Raw genomic sequence first — 18,040 nt, forward strand, 5'->3', positions numbered from 1 at the left:
TCCTTCTTCCCCCTAGATTATCAAAAAACTCATGCAGAAAAAATTCACACTGGAGTTTTCCAGAGACAGGAAGTCCATGTCTGTGTACTGCACACCCAATGGCTCGAACTCTCAGAGCAAGATGTTTGTCAAGGTATTGCTAGCTTAAACACATCCAAAAACAGTGGCGGTGTTGGGGGAAATTACTTTTAAAAAGCAATGCTTTACAATATTGTATTACTCCCTAAAAAGTAACTAATTGCATTACTTTGGTACTTTTTATCGAAAGTAATGCATTACATTATTTTTGTGTTACTTTCTCTCATCTGGGCTGGTCTTGCTTTTTTTTGTTTTAATAAAATAAAATAAAAGTTATATTTTTGGCAAATATAAATGCCCTTTCGCACCAAAGGTGCAAATGCAAAAGGAAATGCAACTTCACGCCTGTACAGTAGAGGGCCCTTCTCAAACAAATCTTTCAGCTGTGCTGCCATTCTGGATTGCAGACAAATAGGATGCAGGAGAAGAAAGTTAAACACTCCTCAGCAATAAAAAACACACAAATGTGATGGTTATCTAAAAGTTAATTTTGCTTTAGTATAGTTGAATTGGATCATCGAAAGTCAGCAGCAAAGGCATTGGTTAAAAAGTAAGATTAAATACATAAAGTAGGTTTGTTTTATTGTATTTAACTATTGCAGGTTTCTATTTCAATGTTTATTCATTTTGAGTAATACTGAATGTTTTTGTGCAAGTGAGATGAATAAAGCATGCGCACATTTAGTCTAGAACTACAATATCCATCATGTTCACATACCGTAGTGCACACAACGCCTCTTTCTCTCTCCTGATTTCTCTCAAAATGGGGACGGGAGAGCTGCCAGTCACTAATTGGGAAAACAAAGTTACTTGAGTTACTTATTTGAAAACGTAACTCAAATATTTTGTTGTGGATTTAGAAGTAATGCATTGCTTTCAAAAAAGTAATCTGATTACGTACTTTGCGTTACCCCCAACACTGAACATCGGACATCTATAAATGCCTTCAGTAAACTTTGCTATATGCATCACACTTGGTTCTCCTTTCATTCTTTCTGTATGTAGGGTGCTCCAGAGAGCGTGATTGACCGTTGTCAATTTGTGCGTGTTGGTAAAGACCGTGTCCCGTTGACCATGGCAGTGAAGGAGGAGCTGATGAGCACTATTAGAGACTGGGGGTCAGGCAGAGACACACTGCGCTGCTTGGCTTTGGCCACACGAGACGCTCCTCCTCCTGATGACAAAATGGACCTGGTAAACGCTGTCAAGTTTTCAGAGTATGAGGTGAGAGAGTTTGAATGCTGTGTAAAATCTTTATACACATCTGTGCACTTGATGTTTTACCACAATAGTTTTTACTATAATGTACAGTGACACAAAAATATAACGGTTCCATTCCGTTACATAGCAAAACATCAAGAGGTTTATTTTAAAGCAGGATAACACAAGGACAGTTCTCAAATAGAATTTTGTTGGGTTCAAAATTGTGTATTAAAACAATTATTATTAGTTATTATTATATTATAGTTTATATCAGATTACGGTATATTTATTATTAACAATTGTCAGTTAACAGTTATTGAAGCAATATATACACACAAAAAAATTATATATAAAAAAAAAAATTATATTTGTTTGTAGATTCCACTTCTTTTTCTGGTATTGCTTTTGTTCATACATTTTGCATGTATATTAAGTCCTCAAGTTCTTTCTCATGCCACTGTACATGTAAATGTATATGTCTGGGATTACATGCAAAATTTGTTCATCTGTTTAGTCAAGTCTCACCTTCGTTGGCTGTGTGGGGATGTTGGATCCGCCCAGAAAGGAGGTGATTGGCTCAGTGAAGCTGTGCAGTAAGGCCGGTATACGAGTCATCATGATCACCGGGGACAACAAGGGCACCGCCGTGGCCATTTGCAGGCGCATCGGCATTTTCAAAGAGGATGAAGACGTGGAAGGAAGGGCCTACACGGGTAGAGAGTTCGATGACCTGACTCCAGAGGCTCAGCGAGAGGCTGTGAAAAGGGCACGGTGCTTTGCCCGTGTCGAGCCTGCACACAAGTCAAAGATCGTTGCTTATCTACAGTCCTTTGATGAGATCACAGCAATGGTGAGATATAGTGGTTAGTGGCTGGTTTTACAAAAGGTCCTTTAAAAAAAAAAAAAACTGTTGAAACCCCAAAAGAGAGTACATTTACCAACCACCAAATGGAAGTAAAAATTGGCTTGAAAAAAGGGAAAGTCCGTCATCAGTTGGTTACTTTTATTAGGAGCTACAACATTATAAATGTTTTAAATTGAATTGTAAGAACAATAGTCTGACCTTCCTGATGTACTGTAAGTTCACTATCATGGCCAGTGCATTTTCTCAATTCACCCACCAATTAGCAGGTGTGGAAAAAGTTAATTTTAGGCCCTGCACTCAAAACGTTTTAATTCAAATTAACATAAGACCAGGAATTATTAGGCATTACCCTTACATTTAATATTATTGTATTATTTGGTTTGAGTAAAATAAAATTTTTCATTATCACCACCAATGAATAACTTTAAATACAGCATGTGATCATTGTTGTCACAGACTTGGGCTGTTAATACAATTGAATGTGACAATCGTACAATCTGGGATCATAAGAAGGATGACGAAGTCTCTGATTCTACTCTCCAGTCTCTTAGCAATAATATGCTGCAGCACCTACTGTACATCTCTCAGAGACAGACAGCCTTGTATGTTATGCTGATTTTCCCTGCTGGAGTTATGAGAGCATGTCTGTGCTCTTCCTGTTCACACGCTGTCGCCCCCAGCTTCAGCTCAGCATGTGTCTGTTTGTCGTTTAGGGACTTGAGGTATTTCCCTGACATCAGTGTGCATGACAGAGGCTGCTTTGCTTCTTTCAGAAGAAAAAAAGATTTCCTCATCCTCTACTTGACGCCTGTTTAATCCCCAGCCTGTAATACGCTTTTACCTAAGAGTGAATAAAATTGACCTTTTGATCAATAGTTCTGTCAGCTCAATGTGGATTAAATCTTTACTTTAATCCACCATATAAACTAATAGACATTAAATTGACCCTTTGATAAGCTCAATCCCCTTTTGGTTACTGTTGCTAACTCAGACAAGAACATACTGTACCAAAGAAATGAATTGGAGGTTTCTAGAACAATGTTATTTTTCAGTCAAATGTGTTCGTCATGTGGTAAAAAATTTGTGAATTTTATTTGTGTTTTCTGGAATGAAGTGTGACATTTCAAACATTTTAATTTATTGTTCTTTAAAGCTACTGTGTAATTTAAGTTGATTCTTAGCAAAGAACACTTTGTTCTTTCAAAATTATGTGGGCTCAGTCATGTGTAATTACTTCCACCAACTAATCAAGTATTCTCGTAAGCGTAGAATCTGCCATTGAGAATACATACGGGTGAGCTGGTCGAATGGCGGTAGCCATGTTGCGCCTCCATCTTGAAAATACATTAGCCAAAGAGGGACATACCTGGAAATTCAAGCTTTGCCTTTCGCGTTTTTACACTCAGTGGCACCGTGACGAATTCGAGGGGGAGATTACGCGCGACTGACGGCAGATTTGAAAGCCTGTTGAAGATGGAGGATCATGCCTATTTTCAAGGACATGTAACAGAGTCGCCGAAAGACCGAATTAAAACGACAACACGACAGGCAAATCAACAAGACAAAAGTCAAAAATTTACAACTATCAATCGTTTTACATAGAGGTCATAACCTACATGTTAACTGACTAAATAACTAAATTAAATTTGTAATAGTTTTCTAAAGTAACCTCATCACTTGAAGGAACACTCATGGATGAAGTCGAACTGGAAGCCATGTTAATCTTGGAATAATATGGCCACTGTAGGAGTTAAAACGTCCTCGGAATGGGAGGGGCTATAAAGTAATATTCAGTTGGTAGTCATATAAAATTTCACCGCTAGATGGGAGAAAATCTTACACAGTGTAGCTTTAAATAGTTAAATTACATAGTAACACGATCAATTCATTAATGAAATCGCTTCAATTGATCTTGGAGCAAATGCTATCGTTTAAAAGTTTGGGATTGGTAAAAATGTTTAATGTTTTTGGAAGAAAAAAACCTCTTATGCTCAGCAAGTTTGCATTTATTTGTTCAGAAATACAGTAAAAACAATAATACTGTGAAATATGATTGCTATTTAAAATGGCTGTTTCCTATTTTAATGCATTTTAAAATGTGATTTATTCCTATAATAGCAAAGCTGATTTTCAGCATCATTACATCAGTGTCACATGACCCTTCAGAAATCATTCTAATATGATTTGGTGCTCAAGAAACATTTCTTATTATTATTATCCATGTTGAAAATGTTTAATTTCTGTGGTTACCACGATGCATTATTTTCCACAAGATTATTTGAAGAATATGAAGTAAAAAAAAAAACAGCATTTATTTGAATCTTTTATTTAAATCTTTTATAATTTTGTAAATGTTTTTATGGTTACTTTTGATTAATTTAATGCATCATTGCTGAATACAATTATTTATTTATTTCTGATGTTATAGATTTTCCTTCGGAAATGAGGGCTGACACTTTGTTTAATCCTTAGCATGCAGATTTGTTTTAAGATTTGGAAAAAAACACATGCATTCCTTGTATAGCTTTAACTGAATTTTACAGAAATGATCCAACAGACTGAACTTTCGTAGAGGTGCATTAGAATAGAGCAAAAGCTTGTCTGATAATATGCCACAATTCAGTTTATCCAGCAGGTCAGTCACGGTTTATAAGTGGGGCTTAGGAGGGCCAAATGTTAAGTGTTGTGTGAAAAGCCCATGAGTATCCACTAACCCTTATCCTTCTCTCTGTTCTTTCCTCCCATCTCACTTTCAGACTGGAGATGGCGTGAATGATGCCCCTGCCTTAAAAAAGGCTGAAATTGGCATCGCCATGGGCTCAGGTACCGCTGTAGCCAAGTCAGCCTCCGAGATGGTGCTCTCTGATGATAACTTCTCCACCATCGTGGCCGCAGTGGAGGAGGGACGAGCCATCTACAACAACATGAAGCAGTTTATCCGTTACCTCATCTCCTCCAACGTGGGAGAGGTGGTGTGGTGAGTGAGAGCCTGATTTGTTTAGTGCTTCAGTATCCCAACCACATTTACACTCATGTGGGTTCCCTTTCCCCCCCCTCTCACAGTATTTTCCTGACAGCCATCCTTGGCCTGCCTGAGGCTTTGATCCCTGTCCAGCTGTTGTGGGTGAACCTGGTCACGGATGGTCTGCCGGCCACTGCCCTGGGCTTCAATCCCCCTGACCTGGACATCATGGACAAGCCCCCCCGAAATCCTAAGGAGCCTCTTATCTCCGGCTGGCTCTTCTTCAGATACCTGGCCATCGGAGGTTAGCCCAATATCTCGGTTATTTCATAGAATCTGATATTATTGACATTTTGTTTTTGCCATATTAGTTCACCTACAGATCTTCCCTGAAAACTGTAAATCAGCTATACACTGAATTTATTTTTTTATTAACTGAAGTGATGTTAATATACCAAATTATTAAAATTGATTTTTTGCATTTTATAATATACTGACAAAAACCTTAACACTGGTGGTAAAGAGAAAGCCACATTATAAATCACAGTTTAGCTTGCACACAAATACAAAACGGCATCATGGTCACTCACATGACACTAAAATAATGCAATAAACATAAGAAAGCGTTATTGAAACCTTCAATGAAAACAGAGAATTCAAGGAATGTCAATTTACAGTTTTTGACTTCTTCTATTTCAGTTCCAATGGTTTAAAAAGTATTTTACTGTAAAATTGTGTGAAATGTCCCATTAGATCTATTACAGATTTTCACCGTATAGAGTAAGGGAACTTACCGTTAACCAATTAACAGGCTTTTACTCTTGTTTTTCTAGGATATGTGGGTCTAGGCACTGTCAGTGCTGCTACCTGGTGGTATTTGTATGATGAGGAAGGGCCACAGGTGTCCTTTTATCAGCTGGTGAGTCAACAGTGAGACCGCGTGTACTCTACATTACGTTTATGTTTGACCTCTGAACTACTAATAGTAGTTAATTCATAATTATTAACAACAATTATTATTGTTTTTAATAATAATAGTAATAATTCCAATAATTGTTATTATTATTTTGGAGGAGAAACCTTAATATTGCAATGCTAATGGATTTGGCTTTCTTAATTTCGTAACTAAGCCCTTCAGAGGTCACAATGACTGCCACCAATGGGTCAAATGATTTCCTGTCTTTAGTAATTTTGCATTGTACTGAAACACAGCCTTTCTGTATTATTAATAGCCACTGTGAAACCACTATGAAAACAAACACTTTAAGATCACCATTTGAAATGTAGCTAAAGATCTTCAAGATGGCTAGTGGTGCTAATGTTACTGTTTTTTTTCTTCTTCTAATTTTCTCATCTGTAGCGGCACTTCATGCAGTGTACAGAAGACAACCCCATGTTTGAGGGCATTAACTGTGAGGTCTTTGAGTCACGTTACCCCACCACCATGGCTCTCTCTGTGCTTGTTACCATAGAGATGTTCAACTCCCTTAACAGGTAAGATCTGCAGCCATGGTGATGGCATTGCATCAACTGTGTTCTTTCAATATGTCTAAGTAGTTTCTTTAGTCAAGTCACCTTCATTTATATAGCGCTTTTAACAATATAGATTGTTTCAAAGCAGCTTTACAGTGATAATAGTAAATTAAAGTAACAGATTGTTTTGGCTTTACAGCAGCTCTAGAATAAAGTTATTGTCCAGCTAAAGTTAGTTTTGATTGATTCACTTCCTCGCAACGATCATTAGTTATTAACTTAGGGTCCGCTTACACGACACCGTTCTAACAGAAAACCCCTAATGCGATCCGGCCACTCATTTGCACAAAACACTGCCTGCTGGCTCGAGAACGCAAACCATGAAATGGGTTCCAAGGTACAAGCCTTGAAAAACGTATAATACAGAATTTTTTATCGCTTCTGCATAGCCACATAGACATCTTTAAAGCACACTTTAGATGTCCCATGAGCTCGGTTGAGTTGTGCTGGGTCTGTAACAGCTCTCGAGTTCATTTTCTTAAAATAAATGTTTTTTGTTGCTATTGTTTTATATATTTGTCATTTTTGCTTCTTCCATTCTTCTCACTTCAATCAAATATGAGTGGCGTAGACTGTTGGTTAAAGATCTGGGCCGGTCACTCAAAGGTTACAGGTTTAATCCCGTCAAGAGGTCATTTATTGTGGCCTTCATTAAGGCATTTACAGCCTGGTTGCTCTGGAGGACTGTTCCTCTATTAAGTGCATTGTCTTTTTTTTTTTTTTATGCGAGCATAACCTAAATGACTTGTCTCAGTCAATGCCTTGGGTCTTAAATAACTTATTTATTCCAACTCTTCTCTCATTCAGCCTGTCAGAGAATCAGTCTCTGCTGAGGATGCCACCCTGGGTGAATATATGGCTGCTGGGAGCCATAGTCCTTTCCATGTCTCTACACTTCCTCATCCTGTATGTGGAGCCTCTACCGGTGAGTCAAATATATTGGAAATATGATATCTCTTTTTCTGTCACTATAGAGTTAGATTTAATATTTTATACCTCAAAAACACTGTGGAATAAACCTAAAAAGAAAACAACTAAAGATTAATAGGAGATATTTAAAGATGCACATTTAAGCATTTAAAGGGAATGTTCACCCATTAACTTATTTAAACAATCATTAATCTTTTGCTACATTTATACTATCATTTCTAAATCTATTGTCAGCCGAAGAGAGGCTGCAGTTTAAAAAAAATAAAGGTTCTATGGTTTAACGTTTGAAACCAAAGAAATTAAGACAGCCAAAAACATTAGCAATGCAATTTTACTTTTGTACTGCAAAATAATAACAATTATTTTAATTTAAATACTTATTTTTTTTTACTCTACAGTTCAATAGTATTATAGTAATAAAGTTTGTTTTAATTTTTGTAATTTAATCAAATCAAATATTTTTATATTTCATATTTTAAAAGCAATAATAATAATTGTTATTGTTGTTGCTGTTAATAATAATAAACTAACTACTATTGGTAGTAGTTGTATTGTGTAGTCATATTAAATCAGTTTCAGAACAACTGATTTTAAAAAAAGATTTAAAAAATAAAAATAAATAAAAATGTGGTGTTGTTCCCCCATATCCATATCTTCATGTAAAACTGACTGTAAACAAAGTCCAAAGTATAGTAGTGTAATGTAAGTTTTTGAGTTTGGAAATTAATTGGTGAATGTTTAATGTCACAAAGAGATGTTGATCACATGACTACTGTTAACTAATCAGATGTCTAAATGAATGAAATTGCATGCATGTGTTTGTTGTGTTGCTCTCCCTTAGGAAGGCATGGGCCGAAACGCGTTGGAGAGTTTTTTAGATTTTTTGAATGTAGCCATCTGATGATAATAAAGGCTTTTTAATTCAAAAGAGTTCCATGGTCATCCTAAAGTTTTCTTTGATAAAATTGACTGTAACTACACATTTTAAAGCTGGGATATGCCCCCCCGGGTCGCCTCTTTGGCACCTGTTTCACACATGATGAGATTGCATTCCTCCGTTATGTTTCTCATTTTGTCTTATCTTGTGTTTCCCAGCTGATCTTCCAGGTAACTCCACTGCATTATTCCCAATGGATTGTAGTCCTCAAGATCTCAATTCCTGTCATCCTATTGGATGAGGCACTCAAATATATCTCCCGCCACCACTTAGAAGGTACAGCCTGTTTACAGGAACATGCTTCCCTCTCTTTGTGTGGCTAAAGTGTTGTCACTGTCCTTGATATGACTGTTCATAATATTCCAGTCAATGCTTCTGTCTCTTATATTGACTGTCATTATTGTTTGTTTCTTCTGATCTGTTTCTCCTCCGGCAGTTTAACTTTCTCCTCTCATCTTTAAAAAGGTATTTTCTTTATCTATGGCCTGTCCATTTCAAAATCTCTTTTGGTCTTCATTTCCTGAAGGCACTATAAAAACCTCTCTTAAAAAAAATCTCTCTCTCTCTCTCTCATTTTTGGCCTTTTGCAGGTGAAGAGGAGGAAAGGTACAGGAAGAGTCGGCAGCTGAAATTCTAGGACAACTTCCTCCAGACACACATGAACACACGCGATCTTTTAAGACTGCACCCCATGCGCACACATTCACACACACGTCATCATCAGTCTCCTCATCATCAGTCCTCCCGTGTCTCTGCTGCATGTCCAGCCACCACTAAAACAAGCAGGGCTTGTAGTTTGTTACTGTGTGTGTGTGTGTGTGTGTGTGCATCTGTGCGTGTGTGTTTGTAAGAGAGCGAGACATTAGGTCTGCGTATGTGTGTGTGTGCTGGCATGTGCATGGGCCTTCAATCATGTCGGTGTTGTGACTTTGTTTTCTTTTATCTTGCTTTTTAGCTTTCAACACACTTTCTGTACATAGTATGGCAGTTACTGGTGCACTTGAGGGAGAAGAAAGGGGGTTTGATGTTAAGCATTTGGGTATTACGGGTTAAGGGGGTCGATGACTCATAATTTGGCCACAGAAAAATATTTCACTGTAAACAATGAAAAGAGACTGAAATTGAAAAAGAGAGGATGAAGGTGGCACCATGGGCGTCTTTTAACATGTGAATGTTTGTTTGGACAGAATGGCCAGTTTCTTTAAGTGGCCAACTCCAGTTTCTCTTTTTCTCTCTCCTTTCTCTCTTCTTTACATACAGGGTTGCCACCTTCAGTGCTGAGAGGTCCTTCTCTTAGCTATACATTTCCTTTTAGATAACTGTTTACACAAGGCTAAACCTGGCAGCAGATTTTTTTTTACTGCACTTGAATGTGTAATAATAGGCCCAGGAATTAATTTTATTAATTTTTTTTTTTTCTTTAAATTAAGAGAAGTCTTTTTTCTTCTTTCATATTGTAAACAATATTCATATTCTTTCATTTGTAAACACAAAGTGAGCATGTGAATTGATGTATCCCAGAGTCCTCCTCCTCTTCACCTCCTCTGTCCTGTAGAGTGAACTCCAGTTGAACACTAGTAACTATCTCCTGCAAGTAAACCTTTCACATGCTGTAAGTATTTATATCAGTATGGCAGGTTTTGAATATTCTGAAAGGGAAGAGGAGGAAAGAAAGGGATTTGTTCATTGACGTGAAGGGCAGACGAGGTCCGCAGCAATGCTTGTTTAACATTATCTGACTCGCTCCTACACACAGACATAAACACATCGCCCCCTCATTACGGAGTGAAGGGCTCTCACTTGAATGTACTTTCACTCGCTTCTTCCCTGTACCGTCTTATCCTAGTAAATCACAGTAATCACAGCTGTTTAACATCTGCAGCCCTTCGCTGCACCTTTTCATCCTTTTAATACTGTATGCTGCCAAATGGCTTTTTTCATTTGCTCTTGTTTTTCGTCCTCCATATTCTACATTTTGGTTGAGTTTGAAATTGTCGTCATCATGAACACACAAACATCCTTTACGCAGTGGGTCTTACATGCTTGCCGTACATGTCCGCAGAGGGAGGACTCTTTACCGCTAGTGCTTTTCTTGCAATCTTGATGAATTCTGCTACTTATTCTTTCTTTCTTGTTTTTATTTTTTAATAAAGTAATAATAATGTATTTGACTGAAAGAACCCAGGTGGTTTAGTTTGTCAGTTTTGCTGTTAAGGGTATGATATGCCTTCGTCGATCTGTTGGGAAATGCTGGTGTGCTGTTTTCAGACAAATTGGCAAACCAACTACGCCTGTGCCTGGTGTCATTATGCTTGCCGTGGTAAAACCGCAGTGTGAAGAGTCTGTGTCCGCTTGTTAGCTATGATGGCGTGAGCATCCTTTCGTCGCAGTCTAGAATCATCTGTTTTGCCAGTAATAATTGTGAGTGATGTAAATGCTATTTAAAACAGGCAAGCTCTGTCTCACACCTTTAGCTATTCCAATGGCAACGCATTACCATATAACTTTAGGGTCAGCGTATTGACACGAGGCAGTAAGGCCGCTCATGTTCATCACACTAGCATCTGCGCCAATAGAAAGTGTTGGCTTGTACAGCCTTGCTAATAACTACTGATCTCTTGAACTCTGTACAGAAGAAAAAAAATTGAAATACCTGATTGCATGGAACCTTGTTACTGTAATTAATAACCTATACAGTATATTTAATTTTTTAATAATGACTTAAATGAAACATCACCACCCGGAAGAAAACAGTCCAATTTTTTTCTTTCTTCTCTACATTCAAGTAACAAGATGGAGAATATTTTGTAGAATAGTAGAGTTTGTTTATTCATTGTTACCGTTTGTTTTTAAAGGTTGCAGGGGTTTCTGTGTCTTTTCAATTTAGCTTAGGAGTTGTAAAATAAAAATAAGAATTGTGCTAATGATCATTTTTGCAACTATAAATGGGTTTGAATGTCTGAGGACTTTTAGTTTTTCTTGTTTGTTTGATTGTTCTGGTAAAGGAACATCGTGTGGTTTACACAGTGACGTCCAGTCAATACTGGCCTATGAAGGGTTTGGTGTGGGTACATGTGCATCCAGAGATATGAAATGTCTGTGTGTTATGCAGAAAGTTGGACGTCCACTTTGTAAATCTTTTTCAATTCCATTTACAAACTCCTTTTGTTGGTGCTTCTGCTACATACCCGTTTTCATCAAACAATACTGAATGTTTTCATTCTTAAACGTACTTGATTGTTTGTAACGAACCCATTTGAAAGGCTGACAATCAGAAAAGCAAACAAAAGATTGTAGTTAAGTTTCCCTCCATTCGCTCTCGAGCACTGTCAGTGGTCCTGAGATGATCAGTTCGTTCTGGACAGCTGTCTTGTCTTTCTGCCTGCGCACAAACCGGCTGGAGCTTTGCACCCACTACTGAGAAAGAATTCTCTGTAAACGCCTTGGTAATATTAATTGTGGATACATAATTTTATATATATGAAAAGACATGTCAAATAAAGATTATTTATCTTATAATTTATTTCGACGCTGTTGTTCTGCTTTCTTGTTTGCGCTTCCAGATCCCTTTACTGTATCTGCAGTCTGGATTTGTGGCTGCAATGAACACTAGCTACCACCAGGTGACACTGTAATATCATAACTTGCTGGTCTATTGCTCTATTCAACAACACCTCACATAGTCACATATGAACCTGTCTTTCTACACAGACACAGTGAGATTTTTAATGATGTTATAGAATTATTTAAATAATTTCAACTTCAAGTAGGCTAGCCTTTTCTCGTAGTTCTCCACCGTTCATCAAGTATTCTGCACCGCTAACATGTGGTTCCTCAGAGAAATGCTAGAAGGATATATAGGGTTTGAGTGGAGAGAAACGGTTAAGTCCGCTGGTACAGTCGAGAGAGGATTTGGAAGAACCAGAGAAGATCTCCACATAATGAAGTCTGCGAGTGAGAAACAGCAAAGCCATGGAGATATGGTGGGTGGGTGTACTCGGACAACCCTCATTGAGGCAGTATGTTTCTAAGCTCACCTGATTGCAAATTAAAAACCATTCTATTAGAAGACACTCTAGGTGGAATCAAAGGATTTTTCATTGTAAATAAGACAGTTTGTTAGCTGTATCTCTATTGAACATCCTAATAACTTGATTTCAACATATTATAAGGTTCAGTTAGAAGTAGCCCTACATTACCGTTCATTAAGTTTGGGGTCAGTAAGATTTTTTTTTTTTTTTTTAAAGAAGGCTCTTTTGCTTATTTTTATTTGATTTAAAAAAATATATATTGTGAAATTACAATTTAAACTAAAAATGTAAAAAATTTACAAATGCTGGAATCAGTTTTGCTGCTTAATATTTTTCTGGAAACAGTAGTGGTAGGCCTACTTTATTTTCAGAATTCTTTGATGAATAAAGAAAAGAACAGCCTTTATATAAATATTTTGTAAAATGTCTTTACTGTAAAGTTTGAAAAATGTATGCATTCTTGCTGAATAAATGTATTTCTTTGAAAAAAAAAATCATGATCCCCAAACTTTTGAACAGCAGTGGAATTAGGCCTTTTGCATAGGATTCCTACGCAGTTTGGAAAAGTATGGAATTTAATTTGAGTAATTTCCAGGTCTAGATGCCCATACAGAATATGGAAAAATTGTGTTTCCAGACTATTGCCCCATTCAGGGTTTTTTTAAATATAAAATTAAGATTTTCAAAAAATACAATTATCATACAGTGTTTTCGTGCCAAATGTTTAGTGATCCTTCAGTGATTGTCAAACATGACTGAATTAATTCAAGGCACACATATATATTATGCAAAACTGTTTGTCTTTACCATAAGCAGGTCTCTTTAAACTTCTCATTTAAATCAGAATGTACTTTGCTGTCTGGTGATTGTGCAACATCAAACCACATTTACATATCAGACTGATGTGTCAGAGGTTATTATGCAGGTTATAAAGTGTCTTAGGTTTCTATTCATCATGTAACGTAAGCGCATGTTATCAATTCAAGAAAACCAATGAATAAAAAACAGAAAATAAAATATTTACAGATAACTACTATGTACCAAATATAATGCTGAAAATAATGCTGTATGAACCATTTATGTAAAGTATGGTTTGAAAAACACAGGGAGGTTTGGACATTTTAAATGGAAAATGTGTAGGAAGGAACTAACCGCAATATAGCCTAGGCCCCTGTCTTTCATGGGTTTATTAGTTTAAATCGCAAGACGTCTGTCTAGCTTGTGTGTTTTATTAAACCATTATTTAATTAGCTTGTTCCCATTGAGATTTAAATGTCTGTTACAAGACCTGACCAAGAAGGGCAGAAACCAGATCCAGACAGCATAAAAATAGACAGCAACAGACTTTGGAATTCAGTGTGCAACATCAAGCAACATCTAACATCAAGCAAAATACATGCATTGTTCCTGAAACACTGCACAAATTCAGAAGTGCGTAAAAATGGAATTGATGACTTAAATGGGAACTAAAACGAACAAAATATAATTCGATAACATGTTGGTTATTAAAATTGTAAACAAATTCATTCAAAAATAATATTAAAAACAAAACATAATGAAGGTTTTCCCCAATACTGAAATTTACATTTGTTGCTATCAGAGCGCAGCCGTGTTCGATGACGTCACTGGCATGGGCTACCAACGTTATGTCAGGAGGCTACTCTACTGCTACTCTGACTGAACAGACTCATTTTAACAGTATGGACAGTTTGTTCATTTTGCTGGAGTTTATTTTTTTTGCTGGAGCTGTCAAGGTAGCCTATGCCAGTGACGTCACGGACCGCCCTAGTAACAAAACAACAAATTAATATCACTGTTTTCCCCATAGATGACCCCCCCCCCCCCCCCCCCCCCCCCTTGTACCTACTTCAGCTGTTTTAAGTGTCCTACCACAAATAACAATGATAACACATCTGTTATATCACCTTTACTTTCTATTTCATGTAAGTTCCCCTTTAAATTACAGTTTGCTGTCAGTTGATAGTGAAATAGTCAATTGTTAACTTTGCATAGCAATACTTTAAATCCACCCAGCATTCGTAGAATTAAAATAGCTATCGTCTTTTTAATAACTTCAGTTTCTATAAAGTAGTTTTAATAATTAAGTTTGTATTGCATCAAAAGTGTTTTGTAAACTCCCATTTTTATAGTGTACATTGCATGTATGGTTGTGTTTGATGTGTTTATTTGAATAGGCCCTTATTTGCACTATGGCAGGTTTCAGGAGCAGACCACAGGTGACCGCAGCAAAAAAGAGGTTATTTTGAAGGAAAAAAACTAAAAACATGAAATTCAATGAATTCTGTTGTGAATCTTTTTTTCTTTTTTTGCTCTGAAGAAGAAAGAAAACCGTACAGGTTTGAAACAACATGAGGGTGAGTATGACAATATTTTGCATTTTTAGTGAAATGTTCTTTTAATGTTGCTGTAAAGTTTAGCGAATATATATACCATCTTGCGTAGATTGGTAGCATGCACATTTAATGTCTAATATTAGGATTAGATAACAGTATGCCAGAACCATATTAAAAAATATGCCTATTTTTTTTAGATACTGGCTTCATTCTTTTTCCCAGGCTAGCTATGATCCCTTAATAGGCATGCACCAAAACACCTTATTCAATATAAATAACTGCACATTATTAATATTCCTGTTTTTCCAGATGTTTTCTATTCAGATGTAATATATTTGGAACCACATCATTGAACTAATACCATCTAAACAAAGATTTTGCATGCTCAGAAAAGGTGTGAGTGATTCAGCGGCATAATTTGTTTTCCGTTAATAATGACCCTATAATTAATCTGTGTTGATGTTATCTGTGTCATCTCGTCTTTAACTAAACACTGCCTTTAAGAGTATATTTAGCCTGTAGTATATTTACAATCATTATTGTCTTTAGACCACTTTTTACATAACTGCACAGTGTACAAGTGTTCACAATGACAAAAGAAATCATCAAAAATGACTCTTATGAGCCATTTTTTTTAGCAGAGGTGTAGTACCTGAATTCCGTATTTAAAGGGGGGAAAAGTAAAAATCGCGTTTTCAATGTTGTTTATATGTCCGTGTGGTGTTTTTAATATGCCTTAAAACAAACCATGTGCAAATTCATAAGTCAACACCATTGCTGAGTATTTTCTCCTTCAAACTGCAGTGAAACAAAGACAGCCTCAAAAACACGGTTTAAAATCGCTGGTGTTTCTGACGTCACAAACTACCTTGTAACCAATCACATCAATGTGTGATCATCAACGAGTGAAAGAGCGGGGCTAATTTGCATATTCATAGAACCGCTTATACTAAATGGGGTGGGTGTGGAGTTACATTCAAGCTATTTTAAGAAATTATTAAAATAGAAAGTTATCAACTTAAGAAGCTATTTCAAAGAAAAAACTTTTAAATGTAATTTTGGTTATCAAAGGTGAGTTTTAAGGGATAAAAGGATTGACTACAGGGGGACTTTGAGCAAAAGTAGAGATAGGCCTACCTCACAGCGAAAATTATTCCATTACAAGTTAGAAGTCATCAATTCCAATATTGCTTGAGTAAAAGTCTTAAAGTATCCCTTTTAACAGTTTACTCATACTGAATGTAGCCTAAACGATGTAGTAATCCTCAACACCTATGCCAGTAAAAAACAAGAAGCAGTTGACATGTGATGCATCAAGGTGGACACAACAGACTCTTAAACATCAACAAACAAAAAGTCTTCGTTCAGCTCAAATGCTCAAAAAGGGCATAAGTAAACCAATATCATTCAAAAGGGTCTCTTTAATATAATGGATAAATAAAATAAGTAAAATGAAATAGTCAAAGCCGCTGGCTGCAGCCATGTCCTCATCTCATATGAAACACTTATGATTCAGCATCTAGTGCTAAGGCACTCACATTCACGTAAAGCCTTATTGACAAGAACAAACTACATGTAGCAAAGCAACATGAACAAAATACAGTAGCTTCAATACCCTGTAGATGGCGATATCACTTCTTTTGTAGCAGAAATAAACTGCTGCAGAAAAAACTGGTTGCAGGTCCACTCTGGTTCCACATGAGGGCGCTCACAGGACGAGTGCAGAATGAATGGAGGTCTATGGAGCTATACCCCTCAAAATCCACTATTTCAAGATATAATTTTTTTTGAATTTGAATTTGAATGTTGTATTCGAAAAGGAGATGCAAAGAAATTACACATTGCTGGGTGTTATATTTTTTAGAGTCACTTATTTGCTTTAAAAAGTCTTTTAAAATGTCAATGACGTCATACACATCGTGATCGTACGACCAGAGATACTGCTTTACGGCAATCCTTCAGTCACTTTGGTCGGTGCTTTCGCGCTCTGCACTTTTTCTCTCGAGGCATCGACAACACAGCTGACACAGGTAAATACCATAGACTGTAAGGTAAATACACGTGCTAGAAGAGTTTTTGTTAGAAGACATTCTGGTCCCACTTCGGATGACACAATGCGTGTTGTTATCGGCAACAACAACTCAACCTGTAAGAAATCGAAAGGTTATAAGTACTCGTTCATTCAACTTTCGACCTATAACCCATGTTGAACTTGCAACACCTACAATCACATCTGAGATTTCTCAACGGCAATCGGGTGAAAGAGACAAATTTAGCCGTCTAGCTCCATATACTCCCATTCATTCTCGAGGTCGGACATCCGGGACTTTTACTCCCATAATGCACTGCGCGCGCATAGCAACGCGGCGAAGGGTAAAACAAACGAGCGCCTGCCATTAAGCAACACGAAGCGGAAGACAAACGAGCGCAAAACCTTCGGCAATTCATGCCGAAAAAGTGTTCTGTTGTTGTCTATATACTGATAAGACATTCTGTTATAGAAGAAGAAGATCTGATCTGCAAAAATCATGTGGCTCGCAAGGTCTCTCACCCGTTACCAAACCATCGATGAAACAATTAAGACACATCAACAGAGATCGGCTCTCTGCAGAAAAAGCAACCAATTACAATTCCCTTGTTGTAGCCTAGTACAGCCTACTGAAGTTAATGAAAAGTTTATGATAATATTAATATTAAAGTTGTACCGGCAAAAGTACGTGTTCAGTGCTGTTCGCGAGTGTCACGAGTCACCGCAGCAATCAGCTAACCACTTAACGTTACGTTTCTGGTAACCTAACGTTACAGCTCCTGCACTGGGATTCAAGCTGGTTAAAAACATTCTAGAACAGCGGCGAAAATGTAAAAGTTGGCTTTATAAATTTTAATAAATAATTTTATTGAAACGGGTACTTTTACTGCGCAAAGAGACATTTCACCCGCTGACCGCTGGTACTTTCACTTTTGCCTCAGAGACCCTTTATGTCCTATAAATGTGTCGTAATAATCCGCGCAGATTTCAGTTGACGATTCTGTTTAAAGTTATTAATAACAAAACATGAATTAATGAGAAAGAAAAGAACAGGATGTGCTTTATAGTGAAAATAAATATTAAAAGCGCGATAAGTCGCGAAAGAGAACTGAACTGAC

At 36.9% G+C, this 18,040-nt stretch overlaps 2 protein-coding genes across 3 annotated transcripts in view; both read left to right on the forward strand.

The window, feature by feature from the left end:
* Positions 1 to 12,031, forward strand: part of atp2a3 (ATPase sarcoplasmic/endoplasmic reticulum Ca2+ transporting 3) — a 41,769-nt gene extending 29,738 nt beyond the window's left edge. The window contains exons 11-21 of one of the 2 annotated variants that reach the window (XM_079608704.1): positions 17 to 133; positions 1,084 to 1,302; positions 1,796 to 2,131; positions 4,903 to 5,123; positions 5,210 to 5,412; positions 5,942 to 6,027; positions 6,469 to 6,602; positions 7,449 to 7,566; positions 8,667 to 8,784; positions 8,945 to 8,973; positions 9,099 to 12,031. In XM_079608704.1, the coding sequence (XP_079464830.1) occupies positions 17 to 133; positions 1,084 to 1,302; positions 1,796 to 2,131; positions 4,903 to 5,123; positions 5,210 to 5,412; positions 5,942 to 6,027; positions 6,469 to 6,602; positions 7,449 to 7,566; positions 8,667 to 8,784; positions 8,945 to 8,949 (1,557 nt within the window). In that variant the 3' untranslated portion in view covers positions 8,950 to 8,973; positions 9,099 to 12,031. The remainder of the gene's footprint in view (positions 1 to 16; positions 134 to 1,083; positions 1,303 to 1,795; positions 2,132 to 4,902; positions 5,124 to 5,209; positions 5,413 to 5,941; positions 6,028 to 6,468; positions 6,603 to 7,448; positions 7,567 to 8,666; positions 8,785 to 8,944; positions 8,974 to 9,098) is intronic. The other variant, XM_079608703.1, reaches the window with a different exon arrangement.
* Positions 12,032 to 16,803: 4,772 nt separating this feature from the next.
* The window catches only part of camkk1a (calcium/calmodulin-dependent protein kinase kinase 1, alpha a), a 96,107-nt gene continuing 94,870 nt past the window's right edge, over positions 16,804 to 18,040 (forward strand). The window contains exon 1 of the mRNA XM_079607544.1: positions 16,804 to 16,923. The gene's annotated coding sequence lies outside the window, so the exon portion shown is untranslated. The remainder of the gene's footprint in view (positions 16,924 to 18,040) is intronic.

This window comes from Phoxinus phoxinus (assembly GCF_949152265.1).
Source record: "Phoxinus phoxinus genome assembly, chromosome: 3".
Lineage (NCBI taxonomy): Eukaryota > Metazoa > Chordata > Actinopteri > Cypriniformes > Leuciscidae > Phoxinus > Phoxinus phoxinus.